A 22,254-nucleotide genomic window follows, 5' to 3' on the forward strand; every position below is an offset into this window, starting at 1 on the left:
GTCAATTGCTGCAGGGCTCCCCGCTGCAGGGTTTGCATGACAGATTTTGATTTAATTCAACAATTATAAAGATGGTTACTGAACAATACTGACACGAGGATTTGTCTTAATTACCTAGATTGTACCACATATCCCTGATTTCAAAGCCAATTTGTCTTCTCATGTCCTGGTACCTGAAACACAAACAGGATGAAACGTTATGCCAGCTGTAGTCGACTTATTGCATGCAGGATGAAAAATACACAGAACTTAATAAAGATTCTCGCGTCAGGTCTATAAATGCAATGCGATACAGATGACAGTTTGATGAGGATTCAATCAAGAATGCAAAGAAAATAATTGGTTTATATGTGTAGCTGAGTAATGTCTCAAATGTGCAAGAAATGTAAGAACCAAATTCAGTCAATGATAAATGGTAAATGGACCTGAGCTTGAACAGTAAAGCGCTTTTCTAGTCTTTTAACTACTCAAAGCGCTTCAACACCGCAGGTCACACCTACACATTCCATCAGAAGTAACTAATCCCATTCATACAAAACTTCTGTGACAATGAGAAAACACACTTACAGCCCATGATTGGGCCGTCAGGGGAGGTGATCCATCAAAAAAAGTTTCAACTATTTGTAGTTGTTTACTACAGACACGTGTGAAATTTGGAGTTTTCTTAGTCATCATGGCCTCTTAAGAACTTGAATCTATAGGGGCGCTGGTGGCCGAGTGGTTAGGGTGTGCGCCCCATGTACAGAGGCTGTAGTCCTCAAAGCGGGGTGACCCAGTGTTCAAATCCGACCTGTGGCTCCTTTCCAGCATGTCATTCCCCTACTCTGTATGTCCCTACTTTCAGACTCCATCCACTGTCCTATCTCTACAACAATGGCACAAAAAGCCAAAAAAAATCCACTTTTTTTATGACATTTGAAAAAGCTGATGTTTCTTGTTTTGCGATAATGTTAACATTTTAAATTCAGTTCATAATTAAGAGAATTAACTGGAACCAAAGTTAACGTCTTTATCACTGGATGAATGGTTAACAGAATAACATTTGTGGTTAACTGGGCCCACCTCTGATAATGAGCTTGCACATCGCTCTGGCAATGGGAAGTCATTTATTCGTATGCTTTTCCAATTATGAATTATTTCCACAAGTGCAAGTTTACAAGAGTCCTGCAGTCAGCTCTGGTCTTCCCTCTGCTCGGTGTTTGTTTTAGAACCCACAGTGGGCAGAGATCAGACAACATGAAGCCAAGTGTTTGATCAGACACTTTTTGTGTGCACTGGTTCTTTGAGGTTGTCTGTGTGTGTCAAGGGGCCCTCATGTAAAACAAAGATTTGCAGAAGAAGCTGGAAGGATCACTCTTGCCCCTGACATTTTTTTTTTTTTCCCATGAAAGAAGGCATATAAGCTGATCAGTCCTGCCACGACTGGGTCATGAGCCAATCTTCAGAGCAGCTTGGAGCCCCGCCACACAGAACCAGGTCACAGAGAGGACAAACAGTGTGAAGTGGAAAGCTCAGGGACGGAGAGACAGTCAGTGAATGATGGAGGGACTAAGAGGAGTGGAACGTGTGGGCATGGAGGCAGAAAGCGAGATGGGCCTCGTGAAAGCGATCACACGAGACAGAAGTAATAGATTTAAGTCTTTGAAAGCGATTGGACGTTTGATTTAGAAAAGAGAGTAAGTTCAAGCCTGAAATTGTTTTAAGATCAAGAATTTTAAAGGACAGAATAAAGACAGCAATCCTCAGAGAGATACTTCTGACCGTCTCAGCGCATTTTCCATTGGTCTGCTGGAGCACGCTTTAGCTGCACCGCTGCGCACGGAGAAGCAGTCGGATGAGTTTTCACTGCTCGATCACCACGGGGAATAACTGCACTGAACTGCTCTCAATGTGTTTCTCGAGGATTTCAATAAATGAAACATAGGCAGTATCGAAGGAATTTTCTGATACTGGTGTCTGAATCTCCAAAACTATATTTGTACCCCTTGGTGCAATGCTGCAGCAATAAGAAACTCAATTTGAGGTGAAAAACATCCAAAACCAAAACTAAGGAAAGGAAGAAGCTAGAGTATTGGTTGGTTTATGTCTAAATTTAATTTTTCTACACTCCTTCAAGGGGCATTTAAAGTTTGCTGGTGGATTACATGTGACTGGACATCTCAGTGAGTGACTGATGAAGCACCGTCGTCACATCTTTCAAATACAATGTTGGCATGACACTGTTGAGAAAATAAAAGACGAGACTTTGGGATGTAACGTTGAACTGTAGTCCATTCAGATCCTCATTCAGCCCTTCGTGACATTTCAGAGCACACCGGAGCCTCGGCCGTATTGAAGCCACATTGATTGTTTTTGCCAATATAGTCCGAAGACACAATCCTTTATTTGATCACATTGGAGATCAGCATTAAAAGAATCCTCAACAAAGACGCTGCGTCACCTCTTTACAGCCCGGTCTGGTCAAAACAATTAACCATATTTTGCTGTCAAAGCCTGGGAATTGATCTTTAGGCGGAAAATTGGCAAGATTATAGAAATGGAAAACGACGCCTGCCTCTGTAGATTACTGTAAAGCTGCATGGAGAAAAAGGGAAAGGTAATGCATTTTGATTATAGCTTTTTGATTCCTATGATCCAGAGTTGTCTGCACAACATGCATCTATTAAGTTGTTTGCACATGTTCCTTCCTTTTTGCATGCATATGGCCGATTAAATGACACACATTTGTTACTCATTTGTGCATGCAGCAACCGTTCAGGAGGCTGACAAAGATGCAGGGTGGTGTTCTGTCACACTCCTGCAGTCAGTCAAACAGGCAGCTATGACTGTCAGCTGTCAGGACCTAACACTGCGTACCTGTCAGCTGCAGGGGCTGAGAGATCCTGGAGAGGTTAACTGAGAATACCGTCTCTACAGAGGAATCAGAAGAGTGTGACTCTGCGGCTCTTATAGGAGCTTGTGCTGAGTAATGCAACTGGGTCGGGGGGAACTAAGATCATGACTTCTGAGGAGAAAAGGAGGAAAGGGTTGTGGAGGTACGTGGTGGTGACACAAAGAAAATAGAGAGAGGGTGAAAGAAAGACAACAACAAAAAAAAAGACAAACTAGTGATTGACAAGCCGCAGCCCGTAAGATCACATGGGAAGTGATCTAAGCATGAAGCAAAGGAAGTGTGAGATATTCACAAAGTCTGACAATATGACAATCCCCTGTCCATGTCAATCATATGCACAGATCAGGACAATGACATGCAGCATGCTCTTTTATTGAGCTCTCCATGTGTATATGTGTCTGTATCTCTCAGGTTATTATAGGGAGAGACTTTACAGTGAACAGTCCAGGGACGATATGTGTCTCAAACTTATTTTGGCATTTTTGTAAATCTAAATCAAAAGTTGTTTCTCAAGGCTTGAAACACGGCAGCACACATATTTGCATTCATCCTCTTATACGGGCTTTTAAAAACATGTCAGCAAAAAACAAGTCAGGCAGTTTGTTGAGGTGTTAAGAGTTGTGATATTGATGCCACAGGCTGATAGTTTCCAATACAGCGGGCACGCTAGTCAATGCATTATAGCAAATATCAACATTTATTTGGCCACCAAAATAACATCTTTTTCTCTTTTTCTCCAAAGCAGAAGCAAAAAATGCACAGTTATTTACAACAGGGTGCTTCTAGAAACTGTTCCATAGCAGCAAACATGAACTAGAGTTAGGTTTTGTTTTCATGTTTTTTTAATTTTTTATTTATAAAGATGATTTCTTTTTGGCTTTTCAAGCCTTTATTGAGTGGACAGGACGGAGCATGGAGTCAGAAACAGGGATGAGAGAGTTTGTGACGATATGGTAAATGTTGGAGGGTAGGAGTCAAACCTGCTTTGAGAGCTTTAGCCTCTCTATGTAGGACGGACGACTTAACCACTAAGTTACAATAAACCATCAGGACAACTAGTTATAGGGTAGTTATCCTATTGCACAGAAGAACAATGAAATATATAGGATTACTCTGTGTGGGTTACTACAAGTTTTGATGTCTGAATCTGTGTCTATAAGGGAACCATGGTGTTGGAACATCTCTCCTAAGTGTAAGAAGGAAATGAGAATGACACAGACAGCAGACCTTAAAAAAAATAAAAAGCGGCAGATGAAGACAGGTGTGACTCAGGAGGAAAACTTGTGCCGTGCTCTAAAGAGCCGTGCTCCACACTTCTCTGATTTCACCCCCTCTGTTCTCTGCTCCCGAGCACAGCGCAATAATTGGTATTGCAGGCAGCGCTGACAGTTCATGCGCCAGCACGCAGGGAAACACTATGCAGGGAGCGGAGAGGCAAAAGAGAGAAGGTGAGAGGTAGGTGGAAAGGAGACAGACACGGAGACAGAGAAGGAGAGTGGGCGGGCTGAAAGAGAACCTGACAAAAACCCTGAATAACATGCCTGTGTCGCTTGCTGTGGAAGCTACCTGGGTGCGTTTTGAATCACATATATGGAGATGTCAAATAAACAAGAGTGGAAATAGGGTGACAGGGATCAGCCTGTTTACTTCATGAATGGCAGGTGTTGGGTATGTGAATCAAAAAGCGACCTTTTTTTTTTTCTGGGAAGGCTGACAAGTGGAGACGGGCAGAGTTGGGGTGGCTGAGAGCCGTTTGTTTACTGTGTTGGTCTGTTTGTGTGGGAGTTTATCATGATGCTGATGATACAATACTGACCAAGGAGGAGTCTGACTGTGGAGCCCGGTGTGTGTGACGTATGCTCTCGTGGAATTGAGGTTATTTGTAGTTTTCATTTCTGTGCCTCTCTGTTTACATGTGGGTTGTTGTTTGTTCTTAATGATTTGTTGATTCGACTGTGGAGGAAGCTAAATGTGTGGAGAAGTCAAATGGCTAAAAGGGGAGAATAAAATGCATCGTGTCGTATCTTAATGACAAAAAAAGCTCCTTAAAATCAAGATAAGAGCCAATGTGCTCCACATGTGCCCAGAGAGCATTTACACATTGGTCAGCATTCTAAGAGAATGGAAAATACTAATGCAGATGAATGGCTTTTAGCTGATACAGACACATGGAAGAGGAAGAAAGGAAGCTGCTCTTTAAAGCAAAAGCTGAGAGGTGGGGAAGATTTTAGCAGACTTGCAGAAGAAATAACTTCACTTTGGGATTTGAACATTTCTGCTGTCTAAAAACCTCTGTCATATTAAAATGTCTGCATGTATCTGTTGAGGGAATACAAAGCAATATGGATGGATTACAGGAAGAAAAAAAAAATTAAGAAAAAGGCTCAACTTCAAAAGGAGATTCAAAACTCTGTTTTATACTCAGGATCGAAGTAAAGTATGATCCCAGCACATGCGTGGGCTACCAGTGCAGCCTGTACTAGATTCAGATGGGGCTTGGGTATCCCTTTGAGTCTCTGTATTATGAATAATATAAAGTCTAATCAGGCCAGAGAGGGGAGCTCGGGGGTGTTCTGTGTGCTACGAGGTCATAACTCAAGATAGAAAAAAAAAAGCCGTTGTTACTCACTTGTGGAAGATCTTGGCTCGCTTGTCGCTTGAGAAGTTCTCCAGCTGCAAAGACTCCTGGGTAAGGAAGGCTACGGCCAGGTGGAAGTAGTTGTTCCACAACTGAGACACAAAAGGATAGACGAGTCACATGGGACAGAATTGGGCTGCAGTTACAAAGACAAGTGACCATTTGAAGACGTTGGTGTTCACTAAGTCACTCGAAAAAGAATCACTCCATGAAGGCTTTTAAAGTTCAGAAATAAAATATTCTGAAATGCACATCCACATGCAAGTGGCGTCCAATACCCTGTAAATGATGTTCTATCTCCACCATTTTTCATGTCTGCTGCCTTGGGTGATTTTTATTTTCCTATACAGAAAGTCCAACAATGCTGCACATTAACATAATGCCACATTGTGAAGCGGCAGGGAAGGGATGACTTTTAAAAGATATGCCATTCACATCTTCTCTAAAACTGCAGTTAGAACACTTTAAAAACACAATTCAATGGTGCTTTGACTAAAAGATCACTGTCTCTGGGAGGCTGGGAGGGCTGCTAGCGAGGCTCTTTGAGAGGGGGGGGAAGAATAAAAGAAAGAGGCTTTTAAAAGTTAAGCACTTACCTGTAGCTCAAAGTTTGTTTGATCCAGAAACTTCTTGTTCAACACGCCTGCATACTGATTAATGGCCCGCAGGAACACCCTGAAACAATAAGAGGAGAAGTCTTCTTACTGATCAAATAATTTTTTTCATCCACAATATAATAAAGGTTTTAAATACTACAGCTCTCCACAAAGAATGTTCTGCTGTGGATGTTTAAACGCTGGTGGACGGTACTTGTTTTAACAAACGAAAATCCGATCACTTTAGATACGAAAACTCAGTCCAGAGCTAACAGATTCTGCATTTTTATTCAGAATCTATAAATGGGGAAAAGGTTACAAAATGTAGTTTTCAAAATCAAAAGTCTAGCACATCGAGCACACGTTGACTATTTTATAAGACTCAATTTCTTACTGGCCGGGCAATGAAAGTTGGCTCTAGATTTACTCTGCGCTTTAAAAATGCCCTAATTTAAACTCAAAACAGAACTTTTCTTGTAAGCTTTAGCCAGACAACAAGAGACATAAGTGGGTTTTTAAAAATAAAACTTTTATAGAGGAGAAATTTGCCTTCAAAAGAGGTGAAGCCCAGAATGAATCTCTCTGACAGACAGATGCTGTAAGCGCTCGAAAAAAAGAAAAGAAAAAAACATGTGATGAGAAGACCTTAATGAGAACACTGTCGGATGGGTTAATCCACTCAAATGTTGCAAAATTAAATGTTAATAACTTAAGTGGCATGAAGCTTTTAGAGGGGAATTATGATTGCAACTCACAGAGTCAGAGGCCCATGCGCTGTTTAACTTCACTCCCTGGTTGAACCAGCCATACAACAATATGAGAATTAATCTCAGAGAATTACCCACCGAGGATAAAAGAAAGACCTTATCATAAGTGCAGGAGAGAAACGATCTAGCACAGCACTTTCAATACCCTGGCTTACTTTATTTAAAGAACGCCTCAGGTTCTTGTGGTTTATAAATCGTACTCCCTGCTTGAGTTGGTGTGAGTATTTTCAAACTGCCATTCACTAAACAAAAGTGCAACAAATGACGGCCCAAGGCAGCATATGAAGACACACCGCACTGTGCAGTAGGAAAATGGCAAGGTGAAACAAGGGCAATTGTTATACCACCTAAGCGGGATGTATCAGGGTCTCATGAGCGGCCAATAAAGCAGCATTAAGATGTAGCACTTGCGTAATCGGCACTGGCAGGTGAGCAGACATCTGCTGCACAGGGGGTTTCAATGGAGCCTTCTGTTTTTTGTCATGGCATGAGCTAAAATCTGAAACTGGGCTTTATGTGGAAAAAGCTCTAAAGAGTCTATAGTATTACATTTCAGTTGTATGGCAACAGATGTAGACTGTATAAAACATGGATGTAGACTCAGTGATGTCACTCACTGGTTTCAGAGGAGGCATTATGAAGCCCAATGATCGAGGTCGCCATATTTGGAAATGCGATCTGCACCTAACTTTCCATCAGTCCACAAACAGGTGAAGATGGCTAAAATGCTCCCACCTGTCAGTCGACTCGACCACGCCCTAATTATGCAATTTTAGGAAAAACTTTTAGCCTTTAAATAATTGAACCAATGAGTTACAGAGTACAGTTTTCACAGATAAAAAGTTAGCTTAAGAGACCAAAAGCAGGCTGTAATGGTTATTTCGGATATAAAAATGGGCATTTTAACTACATGCCAAATGGGGGGATTCATTGGCTTTAGGAGCCAGTCTCAAGTGGACACCTGAGAAAACAGCAGTTTTTTGGACTTCCACATTGGCTTCATCAACACTGGAGGTCGCCCCTTAGACAAAAGCTGCTTCTCCACCAAAAATCACCGGAGAAGTTTAGTACTTGGATCTCCTTTTGAAAGAACCAAAGTGTTCCTTAAGCCAAGTGTTCCAGACACTTTGGACGGACATAGTTCTTGCACCTCTGCCAGTCTGAGAACTGCTAGTAGTAAAAAAGTCTGATATTTAAGGGCTGCAAGTCCAGACCTGAAAGTCCCTCCTCTCTGGGATAGTACTACCTTTTGAGCAGGGACCTTTAGACCTTGTTAACTGGAGTAGAAACCTGATGAGTTCCTCTCAAAGTCCCTGATATCTGGAGGGCGTTTCTGTATTTAGTATAAGGGTCACTGTGTTTTGGCTCAATTTTTTACAGCACTGGGGTTTCCCTCGATGCTCCGACTCACTGACCTTGAGCAGAAAAAACTCACCGCTGAGATAGCAACACTGTGGGATGGAGTATTTTAAAGCCATCCAATATTCAAGTCCGACATTTAACTCTACCGCTGACTAAATGCTGAAGTATGAAACATAGTAAGAGTCACCTTAATCATTAGTTGGAAAGGTTAACTGATATTTAACACCTTTTGATAAGTGATTAGAATCCCATTTCTCTGAGGCCTCAGACTGGTACAACCCCCTTACAGAAAGCTTATTACCACCATCCTGTCAGCCCGAGCACAGCCCCCCTCCCGCCACACACCTTACTCAATTTTCTGCAGCTGTGAACATGTCAATATAGTTGATGGGCTTTGACACTGAACTAATGCCAAAATGTGTTTCCTGAGAATTATTACTGCTAAACACGGGGTGCTCATTATTTTAGGGGTTTTATTATAAAAACTAAATGTAGAAATGATTTAGATTATATTACTTAGAATTACAAAAAGAGAACATGATGGTTAGTTGGTTCATTGGTCTTTACTGTGGTTTTTATTTTTGTAGTGACATTATTCTATTCATTGTAACTGGTAGGAATGTGTTGCCTCATCACTGCAGTTTTTTTAGATGAAGGCTTTAGTTTTACTAAATGAACCCGGACATAAATTACAATATTGTCACTGATGGATAGACAACATGAAAAATAGGGAAAAGAACAAAAAGGAAACTTGTATAATGACTTGTATAATAAAGAATACAAAACTTGAAATGAATGAAAATTGTTTGTTTTTTTCAGCACAAATTCTCTGGTTTAAATTTTTCTTTTGACATTGACAAAAATATTGATTGGAGTCTTCCTGAAGCTAGATAAACAACAATTTTAAAGGTCACAGATCATCCTCTTTCTCAACCAGTTCAACATGTCTTTGAAGTTTCTTGCCAAAAATCCACTCTGATCCTGTATTTTATCATGCCCACAAACCCTTCGATTTTTGCTTCATTTCTCAACACTGGAAGTTGCTGCTTGACCATGCCCCATTGTTAACTGTTGAGAGGCGGAGTCACCTAGCTGTGGGAGTGTCACCCACTTGGGGGAGGGGTTACTGCCCTTTGTGATGTCATGAAGGGAAAAATCTCCAAATGGCCTGTTTGAGCAAACATTTTCTTGAAAAGTGGAGCAGGCAAAATATGGAGAGGATGAACTTCTCTCAAAATTGGGGGGGGGGTTTACAGAGACACATATTAGTGTTACAAAACCATGATGAAGTGTATTTTGCATAAAATGTGACCTTTAAGGTGAGACAGAAATCTAACCTAATAATTATTCCCAACTAATTTTTCCAATAAAAACAACTGTTCTACAAAGCTGCATGATATCATCACTGATCATGGGCTATAATGGTGAGGCATTGTTATAAAAGTTCATTAAAGCTCCTCTGTGAGGAACATTTGGTCAGAGATACAGGTGCCTGACCTGGAAAAGGACAAACTTCAAAAGGAATTTGTCCCCTCAGCTGTCAGAGCTCCTAACAGACTTCCACACTGACTGTCGTATAGGCTGTTATATTACTGTAATGTGCTTCTCCTTGCATTATGTGTTTGCTCTGGATGCTTATATCCATGTACCAACTGTGTAAGTTTGGATGGCTAATTTCCCCCTGAGGGACAATAAAGTATTGTTTTGTATTGTACTGTTTGTGTGGATTTACTAAAAAATCACTCAATTTGCTGATTGCCTTGTTTTTTAGGTCATTCAGTATCAATTTCAGTTTGTTACTTAACCAGCTAAAAACTCCTCACAGGAGTTTTAAAATCGCTTCATAAACAAAAGCTCGTTCATAGGTGGAGAGCTGGATGAGTGGCACTAACCGATTTCCTATCACTGATGGGTGTAAGTTTCATCCCCGACATATTCACAGCTCCCACTGCTTGGCGCCACAGTGAGAAAAGAGCGGGATCAATACAGCTTTCAGCTAAATATCATCTCAGCTACAACCATCCCCTTCTGCCTGATCCGTCCTCACATTGGCGACACTCCTTCACGCTTCCACTACAATTGGTTGATGATGCGCGTTGATGAAATCTCCTCTGGTGTCCGCATGACTGATCAGCAGTATTTGTGGGGTAACGTGATACCCATAAACATGTTTTACGAGTGACTCTTCCTCATGTTACAATCTTAGTTGATAATGTTAGCTCTATTACCCAAAAGCCTGTTTGAAGGCAGCAGTCTGCTTCGGTTCAGACATATAATGGGCTTCAAAGAACAGACAGAAGAGTTCCTCAGTGAGCACATCCTGACATTAATTAAAGTGAAAAACTTAATGAGGCGGATGATAATAGACTATCCTTTCCCTCGCAACGGCCTCTGACTGAGACACTCCAAAAAGGCTGTTTCAGGCAAGATTAAAGGCATTTACAGATTATTTCTTACATTTTGGAATACATATTTCTGCAAAGCTCTGAAGTATGAAAGTTTAAAATGGTAGTCCTTAAAAACATCCACTCTGGATGTATTTGAGCTAGTTTAAGAGGAAGATTTCATAAAAAAGACTTGATTATCGTTCAGTATAATTAATAGCTGTATTGATTTCAAGCTTTTTTTTTTTTGCACAAAGACAGTCATATGAGAGTGAATCGAGACTGTCTGCACAGTGAACATTAACTGAATGTTATACACTCTGTGGTGCCGCCGCTCTAAGCTTGCATTATTAACAAAGCCGAATGCCAAGGGGAGGGTGCTTGGCTGCCTTGCAACATCTGTGACGGCCGGTCATTACGCTGCAGAGGGAAAATAAGAGAGAGAGAGAGAGAGAGAGATACAAACCAGTTCTTTATAACTTCATTTCAACGGCGAGCTAAATGTTAATGACTGGGGAAATTTAAGCTGCTGCTATAAATGTAATCAAAGGCTCAGCCGACGGATTGAGTGTTTGCTTTAGGCTTTCAGCTAAGACATCAAGGATTTTCTGGGGACACCCTAGAAATGTGTAATTCCTAAAAACAGCCTGCCCTCTTCAGGACCCCCTTTTTTTTTTTTTTTTGTCTTCTTCCAAGAATTCAACAGGGAAATCAAGGTAGCTCTAATCATCTCCGGCACAGGCTTCCTTATTTTCTGCCGAGGGAGACAAAAAAATGACTTGAATATGCTTTAACTTGTTAATTAGGCAGTTAAAGAGCAGTACAGCAACTCCTACACATTAGGCTCACTCTAACATGGTATACATATGGCATCGTTATGATAAATATGCCCCTTCAAACTGTCAGTGTCAGAAAAATCCCCCCCATTACCGCTGATTGATGGATGTGCTGTGCATTTACTTTTCTGCTCACACAACAAGGGATTTGCTTTTTACACCCCGGCTGTTTTTTTTTGTTTTTTTTAAATCAGCTAACTTCCTGCAAGCTGTGGTAGGACAGGTTGGAGCTCAGTCAGGTGATCTTCACAATAAACACCCAACATGTATGCTAATGAAAAGTTATCAGCACATCATACTTGCTAATTGAGTTCAGAGAGCATCCCAGATAATGATCAGAATATATTTGCATGTGACTGCTTAATAGCTGGCGTAGTGAATCTACCTGCGCTCAGAGATAAGGCAAGGTCGAACACCATCACTATCAGCCCAATTTATTAAATTACATTACCTTTATTTCAGACAGCTGATCTAATAGTAGATCACTTTACCAGTCAACATATTTTCAATTCAATTCCCAATGCTGTGTGACCTGATCTGCAATGCATCTAAAAAAAAAAAAAAAAAACAAGTGTATATGGTTGAAATTTGTCATAGCTTTTCAGATAAACTCAGATGTAAGAAAACTACTGAACAGAACACCCTAGGGTACCTGAGGGGAAACTCAGAAATATCACAAGGGTGAGTAGAAGGTTTAATCTCTTCATTTAGACTTTTTATTTATTTTGAAACTCGTATAAAGAAAGGGAATCTGACAAACCCTTTTTTTGTTTGTTTACTGGGTTGGATAAATAGGCAACTCAAAATATTAAATCTGGCTAAAAAATTCAGGGTCAAACAACAAAAATTGATAACCCATCATATACTTAGCCTGCATTGAAATCACAAAGGTTAAAAAGTTAGCATTCCACCAATTCCTAGCTATCATTACTGTTAGCTTAACCTTTCCTATCGCATCACGTAGCAAATGAAAGTTTTAGGTCAGAAATTGGTAGAATGAGAACATTAGCTGATGTTTTTCTTATGTATCAAATCAAATATTTGGTTTAAATATAAATCTGTAGTTTTTCATTTGAAATGTGACCACATTTGTTTTAGTTTTGCTGGTATTTTCGCCATAAAGCAAATTATTGGATGAAAGGGAACAGAAACCTGATATTGGAGATAAATTAAGACTTTGGCTGAAGAGAAACGAAGACAGTTTGCGATTTAAATGAGCTTTTGGAAATTTAGAAAGCACTCGCAGATCCACAGAAGACAATTGCTGCATTTTGATGTAGATGTAACTGAACTGTAAATGCAGGCCAAGAAGTTAAAAAAAACTAATTGTATGAGTTAAAAATTGCAATACAAAATGAACACCACAAAGGCCTGTGATGCCCCGTCTGCCACTGGAATTCAGTGGAGAAAATCCGCAGTCCCCTTTGATAGGCAGCACCCGGCAGTGCGATGCCAGCTAGTGTCAAAGCTGAAATGCGCTTGATTCCTCCAGCCTATGAAAACAGAGATCTGAGGTGTAACAATGACGGCTAAGACGGCTTTTTTTTTTTTTTATCCAGGCTAAAAGTTAGTGAAGAGGTGAGCGTGTTACTAATGAGGCAACACAGGCTGATTCAGACAAAAGTCCAAATAATTGTGAGAATGAAAACGCCCACTTCCTGCAAAGGAGTCAGCGTGTTGGCGAAGTTCACATGGAGCCATAGATGAGAGATATTGAGGCATTTTCAAGTTTTTCAGATGACTCACAAATCAAATAAAAGCGGACTCTCAACTGTGACATTTTGACTTTTTATCAATATCTTAAATATAAATGAGACTCTTCACTCTTGTAGATAACCAGAGAGCTAGAAATATAAGCAAATGCACTTTTGGCACACTTGAGGAGTTATTCACGTTTCTAAGAATGTTTTGATGAAGACAATGTGCTGCTGAGAAACTGTTAACATGGGTTCATATCCTTGACAGCAGATAAATTCAGCTTATTAGAGATGATGACACAGGGCTTTCACATAGCATCAGTTTCATATTCATGGGTTTCGACGATTGCCAAGGTTGAAAATAATTGAAATTCCTCCTCAAGTTTTAAAATAAAAGATTCGACTGACAGAGTAGACGTCCAGTAGTCCAGCACTTTGGAACCAGCCTCTCAAACCAAAACAAAGCTGTCCCTTCAGCACACCGCCCTCCTTTTTCCTCCCCTCACTGAGGAGCCGTTTCTTCGACTGATCTTCATTCAGATTCGCATCCCGATGTTGATTAGGTTTTTATTTTAGGTATTGTTTACTAAACAAAGTCTTCATGTTCGTTTTGGAAAGTCTGTTGGTTCTCTTTGACTTGTTCTCTTGCAATGAAACTCTGCCATCATGCCTGCTCTAAACAGCGTCCCTGAGTGGGCGGGGCAACCTCTCTTCCCGGACGTTGTTGCAGGGCAGACGGTCGGACAGGGAGGGCTCCAAGCGAATGAAACATGTCTGAGCCTCTGAGCGAATCACAAACAAGCTGAAAGAAGCGCCCCGTACGAACAGAGAGCTAAGAACAACAAACCCGAAGGGACTTTGACTTCACTCTTTTTAAAAAGTGATGACTCACTGATATGACTGGCGAACAGTACAGGGTGTATCCCGCCTCTCGCCTAATGGCAGCTGGGATTGGCTCCAGCACCCCTCTTCCCAGAACTGGAAAAAGCGGTATATATAATGGATGGATGGATGGATAGATGGATGGATGCTAAATTAATGTTTAAGATATCCCACATTTTACTGAATTTTAAGTATTAATTTCCCATTTTATGATCCTTTATACTCCTACGTTTACTCAGCTTCAGTCACTTGACAGTAACAGTTACTGGTTACTTTGCACAGTTGAGTTATTGCACTTATAGAACAAATAAAAAATTGTGACGCAATGTCGAAAATCACTCCCGTACGCACTTTAAATTAGCTTGGCCTTCACAACTAGCTCAAAGAAAAGTGAAGTTAAACCCTGACGTAGTGTTTGGTTAACTGAAGTTTCTGATCTGAATACCTCCCCCTGCAGCTCTGATGTATCATGTCCAGCTGACAGATCGTTTTCTGCCCAGTAAGCCGCCCTGCTGCCTCTTGACAATGACTTTGATAAAACCACCATGTTGAGGGAAATCAAATTGGATGTTATCGCGCTTCAGAGGGCAATATTTAAAGGCCAACTGGCAGGGAACAATCAGAGCTGCTCAAGAACACGGCACTCTGTGGACAAAACAATGTTAACATGCCTGTGCGAGGGCTTATTGTTGTGACAGATATTAACACGCAAACACAAAAAGTAGATCAGCCTGAGAAGGTGGTGTGTTTGGCATTTACATCAGAGCTCTTTGCGTATACGCCACAAGCTTAAAGTTAATCTTCTATCTGCATACATACACAGACCCGTTGGCAAATAAACAGCCATACATCTAACAGCAGCTGGTGATGCAGTGCAGGGTGCAGAACTGTGTTACAAGCCGTCCCAGGCTCCTTTGTGAAGATATGTCTTAATCTCATTAATTGCAGAATTATAAATAAGGGCTCCAAAAAACCAAACTCCAGAGCGAGCGAGCAGACAACTGTCACTGAATTAACAAAGCAGCACAGTAGGAAAAGTCATTGAAAGGTCAGGCTTTTATTCTCCACAGCAAAGCTGAGGCTTGAAAAGCTTTGAATTGAGTGTTGCTATTGTCAAACATCTCTGTAGCAACACTGAAAATTCTCTATTTAAGTCGTATTGAGAGTTTGAAATAAAACTTCTCACATGAACACACCCATTATCAAGTATAGAAAACACTCCAACATCAAATGATTGCAGTCTAATAGCAACTGGCTGCAAGGAACATAACTTTAAATGCAGTGTTTCAACATTAGCCTGCTAACACAACAAGGCAGGCCCACAGGTGATAGAAGCTTGAGCAAAGGACACTTTCGTCCACCGCTTGTGCTTAATGGTGCTTAATTATGGTGCGTTCTAATTGTTAACTCCTTCATGTGAACGGGAGTGGAGGGGGGGTCGGAGGTGTGTCGCTGAGCGGAGGCTTCAGAAAAGCGGAGGTGTCGGCAAACAGCAGTTTGTTTTGATTTAATGAAGGTGCACAAGGGCGACATCTACTAGATCAAAAAGTCTCACATTATTCCTTTAAAGAAATGTGGATAATTTTATTGGTTGAAGAAATTGTAGCACAAATAAAATGCTACATTATAAATCTATGTTCAGGATGTTTTTTTCTGTATTCAGAAAATGGGGCGACCTAGTCGATCTTCTGAAGAGTTTAGCAACTTGTTTGAAAATAACCACAAATGGAGTCACTTAAACAGCAGTTCTTTGAGGGGAGTGCATCAAATCCAATAGCCATGAGCCCACAGGCTCTGTGTATTTTATCTTGGTGGGAGGTGGATTGTACGGGGCCAAACAGGATCACAACATCATTGGCAGTCTTTCCACTCTCTGTAAGTCCTCCTTCCTTCCTTCCTGTCTTCAGTCCTGCCCTGCAGGTCTTGGATTAGTCATGGAGAAAACTCCAAACGGCAGCCATCCAGTATGTGAAAGCCTCTCCGAACGAGTCTGTGAGGGACCGGTGGCATGGGTTAAAGAGCTGCCTCTTTAGCTCATTTGGGCTTTCATCTTCTCATTTCTACTGAGAACTCCCTGTTTATATCAATCTACTCTTCATACACTTAATTAACGGCTCCTAGAGATGTCCTTGATATTATTTTAGGAAATTACCGGCAGCTTGATTTGAGTCGGACGTTTATTGTACACTTAAGATTAGGGCTGGGCAACGATTCAAAGTTTTAATAGCGTTAATCGCATGAGTTCCTGTGATTAATCACGATTAATCGCATTGTTATACGCAAAATCCAATAATGAATTAAAAAGTAGTGTATAGCGCACTTTTATTGTAAATGTACTTCTCAACTCAAACAATGTAATCAAAGCAAATAAATACAAAACTAAAGCTTATTGCATTGGTTGCAGTGTGGACGCAGAGTGGTGTTGGGTCTTCTCTCTGCTCTCTGACGGCAGCTGGGTCTGCTGCGCGAGCCGACACTGACAGCCTGTGAGTGCTTTTGGAAGGGGGAGGGGCTCACGGCAGCACCCGCTGCTCGTTGAGGACAGTGACTGCAGAGCAATACGTGCTTTCACGTCAGTTTCTTACACCAAAAAAAGTCTCCGATGGAATTTTACAAAATAAAAGCCAGTGAGCAACAGACTTTTACAATAAGAAAATAAATAATAAAAACTGCGTTAATGCGAGATAAAATCATTGTCGGCGATAATTAATTAATGAGTCAACGCGAAAATAACGCGTTAACGTGCCCAGCCCTACTTAAACTACATAAATAAAGTTGAATCGTGTCTTTATTAAAACTTTTTTTTATAACATTAAAGACAAAGAGATTGTTGTTGTCTTTCCAGTCAAACAAAGTTGAACATAATGTGGTAATCTAAAGGCAGGGATTCACACCTTCAATGATTAATCACTGCTGTAGGGCCACATTCTTATAAATTCTCTCAATTTGACAGTTACAATTACTCATAGTTTAATGAAAGGAATAAATGTATAGCTTATATCAACATCTATGCAAATAGCTCTGCTTACTTTAAAGGTGTCAGTGGCATGGATCGTTGTAGATTATAATCACATCATTCAAACATCGCCCCCAGAAGCGCACACTCACTTCAGGACGTATTGTCTATGTTTACTGCTTTTACCTACACTGTAAGCTACCACACATTAGCACAAGCTAACTGCTGGTGTTTGGCACCTGTCTGTGCAACAGAAAGCAGGTCAACTCCACGTCTGTGGGTGAAAGCCAACCTATGGTTCACCCTGGTTTCTGACCGAGCTTTATTCACTTTGCTTTCGCCCCACTAGGATTAGATTTTCTCTTCTTTGCCGCTACTTTGAAGTCCGTCATATTCGCTGCTAGTTTTCAACCTAGTTTAACCTGTAAATGTGTATGCAATTATAAAACCCTTTTATTTATTCAGCAATTCAGTCAAGATGTAGAAGAAAGCAACTTTCAGGTAAAAGGACAAAAGGTGAAACCTTTTTGATGAAAATTAAAGCCAAAATAATCTCCTATAAGATTTTTTTCTCAGCATTTGGACTTCATTCTCAGAATACAAACAAAAAGCCTTCCTTCTTTCCTTTGAATTGGCACTCATACTTTGACTCTATAGTACTTATTTCAATCAAATTTAATTTGTCTTTCATTTTGTGCTCTTCTGACTGGACCTTCTTTCTTTTGTGGTTCAATAGCTCTTACACTGAGAGACGAAAACTATTATTTGTAAAATATCCCTAATTACAGCGGTTCATGCAACAGAACTTTGACTAAATCTGTTAATTACATCTTTTGGTTGCTGTTACATCCACAGATGCTTAAATGCATCACCTTACAATTAAATGAAAAAAAAAAAAATGAAAAAATTGCCAAGATATGTTGTTCATGCTGATGATGATGGCTGCACTTAGTATGCAGAGACTCAGCACATCTGAGGCTCATAGGTTGAAGAGTGCCGAGCTCTTGAAAAGTTTACCACGTAGATCTGTATGGGAGCACATTTAGCTGAGTGCACAAAGCAGCTGTTGTCTAGTAAAGAATGTGAAGCAGGGCTTTTAATCCCTTAAAGAAAACAGACAGTGGCTATAATGTTTAAACACATACCAACTTTTGTTAATTTAGGAAATGCTCTTAACAACAATCAAGGCAGTTTACTCTCACGAAGGTTTCAAGATGTTGATACATTTAAAGAAGAGACTAAGTTGTTTGTTTTTTTCTTATAAAGGCGTATTTAAGACAAATCACCATTTTTCTGTAAATCTGCACCAACATGTGTTTAAAAAAAAATCTATAGATTTTTAATATCCCAATTAAGCAATCATCTAAGTGTTACCTTATTTGGTGAACCAGTTCTTTCCCATTTTAGATTAAGTTAAATTAATATGAATACCAGTGCGAGTAAGGTACCGTTATCTGTAACAGTATTGGTATCGGCCACTTTGGATGCCTCGATGAAGTATTGAGGAGTGGCACGTATGAAAGTCAATGCACTGGTCAAACTGTCAAACCAATCAGCTCTCTTCTGCTAAATAATCGTATGACAGTTACAAACTGTGACACAGCTCTGTAAGCAAAGAAGGCCATTTTATTAAAATCCAGCAATTGGTGTTCATCCCCCAATATTGCAGATATATACACATATGTACCGGTATATATCATTTTTAGAGGTTAAGGTTTGTGGGTTCTTTTTGCCTTTGTTTAGATAGAACAGTGGAAAGTGGTCGGAGATTAGACGAGAAAGTGGCCAATGACATGCGGAAAAGGAGCCACAGGTTGGACTTGAACCTGAGTCAACTGCTTGGAGGGCTAAAGCCTCTGACATGGGGCGTGACCTAACCTCTAGGCCTTCGAGGCCCTGACATGTCTTTGACCTACTAGTCTTACCCCTTAGTAGACTAAAGTCGAGCGAAAGAAATTCATATTGGGAAGTAAAGCACGGTTTCTGAACATGTCTAATGTAACAGAACACATGGGTCCATCCCTGCTGCCAATTAGCTGTCACTATGAACCCGTGGCCTGTTGGCATGGGAGAAATGGCAGACAGTGGCTAACCATCCTGATGCCGTTGTCCTCGGGGCAATTAAAGCCCATAAATCCGTTTACAACCTGGAGGAAATAAGTGGCAATGGGTGGAGAAGAAGGAGTGGGAGGAAAACGACTGCTGCTTCAGCTGATGCCCATCTCATTAGCGGTGCTTCCGTAATGTGTGGACATGAAAGGAACCCGTGTGCTGCTGCTGCTGTGGGTGGCTATCTGTGAGCTGACTGTGGCATGTGTGGATTGCAGAGAGACAAGGCGCTGTGAGGAGGGACTGAGGGATTTTTACATGTGATAATATGGCATTAAATGTGTTCTAAAAAGTTCTAAAAATGTGTGTTAGGTGGGTGTTATTTCTGTATGAGATGGACAATTATGAAATCGTGACACAGACTGTGTGGATCATCTTAGATTTATTCAGCCGTGGTCAGACAACACAGAAAACACAACACACACGGCTGACAAAGTGCAGACCATCGCTGACCCATGCTGACCAAGATCTCACAATCATTGACAATGATGGCAAATACGTACTAACAATGTGTCATCTGAGTGATGACGTTGCATTCCCCCCCCCCATCGTTATAAGAAATATAATAGCCACTATTCCTACAGGTGCTCTGGGAACAGCAAAAGAGCATGACGCACATTCACAGCTTCTATGCCCTTAAGACTGTTAATGCAACACATTTATAGCCCTCTAATGGGATGGATGAAAGTGTCAGGGGTTCTCACAACAACTGATCATACGCACTCTTAACGGATGGCGAGGTACGGTAGAGCCGTGCTAAATTATTGCAAATCTGACGCCTGCAGTATTCAGACGGGCTCAGGTGCAAAGACTGTGAGATGACTAAGACTTTGACTGGCTTGTTTTTCATCGAGTTACACAATGATTTAACTCCGGCAAGAAGCGGAAAGCGCTGACTGGAATGCAGAATGAATCTAACGGCTGTCACAAACAAGTGCAAGAGACAAAAGGTTCGATTGTGGAAGATTCTGCTGTGACAAGAGAAATGACACAACGGCCTGGTCTGCAAGTCAAAATAAAACATCACGGACTACAAAGCACGATCTGAGAAGGAACTGCTGGGAGTTCAGTGATGCTCGACACACCCCTAAAGCTGCTCCAGTTAACACAGAATCACAGTGAGTATGTAGTGTTTCACAGGGCTTGTTAGTCCAGTGCAAGCATGTGCGAGCATGTGTTGTGTGTGTGTGTTTATAAGGAGTGTCAGAACTGCATGGTTTTATTCTCCAAACACTGCAACCCAACTGGTGTGATGAGCACACCTGCAGGGCAAATGTGAGCATCATCACCGAGCAATGCTGAAGTCTTCAGCATTGTGACCCAGGTGGCTGACGATGTTTTTAGGGAGGTTGTTGTGAATTCAAAGTGGCGCCCGGCTTGTTGCAATCGAATTGGCTGATCAAAGCAATTTAGCCAAAAAACTGAGTAGCAATGCAATCTCCAGTCAAATATCCTGGCAGGAGATGATGCTGGAATAGTTCCTGAAAGAGTGGGCGGATTGTTAAACTGTTCACAGTCAACTAAGACCTGCCTTTATAAGCTCTGCACCTGCTGTAAATGGCCACTTTAAAGCTCGGCTCCCATAGACGGAGCTCCAGGTACTCGCTTGTAATGTGAAGAGTCTTGTTATCCCAATTTTGGTGTTTTTTTTTCTCTTTTCATGTACTATTTTACACTACAGTGTCTCTTCACAAGTATGTGGAGAATTACTGCTTGGTTAACAAAGTTGAATATCTTCCCATTACACTTCAAATCGAATAAATGGCCTCAACTGATGTCAGTGTAAAATTCCATGCAATTACATTTCCTTTAATTTAAGAAAGACATGACAGAATTTCTTATATCGAGCAAAACCAAGGATAGAATGAAAGTTATTGCTAAGCTTTGCGCCAGGGTTGTGAACACATACAATTAAAAAGTAAAAGTGGTTGTGTTTTCATAAAAACAAGGATATGCGCTATGGCAGCCTCAACTAAACATTTAATCTTCTTGAATATATGATACATGGCCAGATTCAGAAGACTCTCTTCCAGACATTAAGTGAAACTGAACTTTATGAATCTTTGTTTTATCACGTTTTTATTGACCATTGTTTTTAAAGGTTAAATCCTCTACCATTCATTTATCCATGTTTACGACTTCATCGCTGTTTTCTTTCAGTCTGTTGTGAGCCTGAAAAGTGTTTTTTTTTGTTTTTTTTACATGCATTGGCATCTTTTTTTAAAAGTATGCTAATTTCACAGTGACCATGTCTCTTCGACCACAGTTCAAAACACATCTAGCACTTTCAATAATGCATGGATGCCGTTGGGGAAAACAGGGCGTTTCAGTTTTAGTAAGTGAATATTGGACTTAAGGTTTTCGTCCGACAGCTGTTGCTGTTCCATTGCATAATTAAGCAGAACAGCACATTCTGTTACATGTCCTGTCTAAAAGAAACCAATGGAAGTCGAACAAATTCACAAGAAAAGCCTTTAAACTCTTTTCTCTCACTGAATCCATCTGACAAGTGCGAAAAAAAAACCCCAAAAATGCTCTCGACCATATCCGTCAACTGCAAAATATGTTGCTTCTCTTTTTCACATCTCTTTGCAAAAATGGAATCAGGCAAAGTTCACACATTAATAAAACAGAAGAGCGCAGCAGCACAACACGCAACAAAGTAAAGAGATTCAGGGACTAAGTTTGGAGATTAGCAGGCGGTGTACAGCCGAGCATCTATAATTCATGTGATTGTTTGCGGCTGCGCTGACTGCTCTTCTGATTGCTCCACTGCTGAGGCCTTGTGCCGATATTTGCATGGAGAGAAAAACATTAGGCAACACCCTTACCCGCTTCTGACTGCTGTTCCTTAGCAACGACAGTGTTTGGGGGTGTAAAGCAGAAAGTATGATCTGTGTGTGTTTGTGTATGAGTGTGTGTGAGCGTGTGTCCAACAATGTTGTACTTACTTATTTTGCATCATGTTCATTATGACCCAGTCGGAGGGGTAGACGTTTTTCCCAATGAGATCTTTAAACATGATAAATGTTTCCATTAGGAAATCCTGAAAGAGAGAGAAACATTGAAACATGAAAACTCTTGTTTTTCTAACCTCTGAGATCAGAGCAGAGCATCTTGAACTGTTGAGAGTA

The 22,254-nt window shown here is 40.7% G+C and overlaps 1 protein-coding gene across 1 annotated transcript in view; it reads right to left on the reverse strand.

The window, feature by feature from the left end:
• Positions 1–22,254, reverse strand: part of dock1 (dedicator of cytokinesis 1) — a 201,673-nt gene that overhangs the window by 43,573 nt on the left and 135,846 nt on the right. The window contains exons 29-32 of the mRNA XM_020644719.3: positions 22,072–22,166; positions 6,128–6,206; positions 5,523–5,623; positions 115–173 (exon numbers count right to left, since the gene is read on the reverse strand). Of these exons, the coding sequence (XP_020500375.2) occupies positions 115–173; positions 5,523–5,623; positions 6,128–6,206; positions 22,072–22,166 (334 nt within the window). The remainder of the gene's footprint in view (positions 1–114; positions 174–5,522; positions 5,624–6,127; positions 6,207–22,071; positions 22,167–22,254) is intronic.

Source organism: Labrus bergylta, chromosome 21, assembly GCF_963930695.1.
Source record: "Labrus bergylta chromosome 21, fLabBer1.1, whole genome shotgun sequence".
NCBI lineage: Eukaryota > Metazoa > Chordata > Actinopteri > Labriformes > Labridae > Labrus > Labrus bergylta.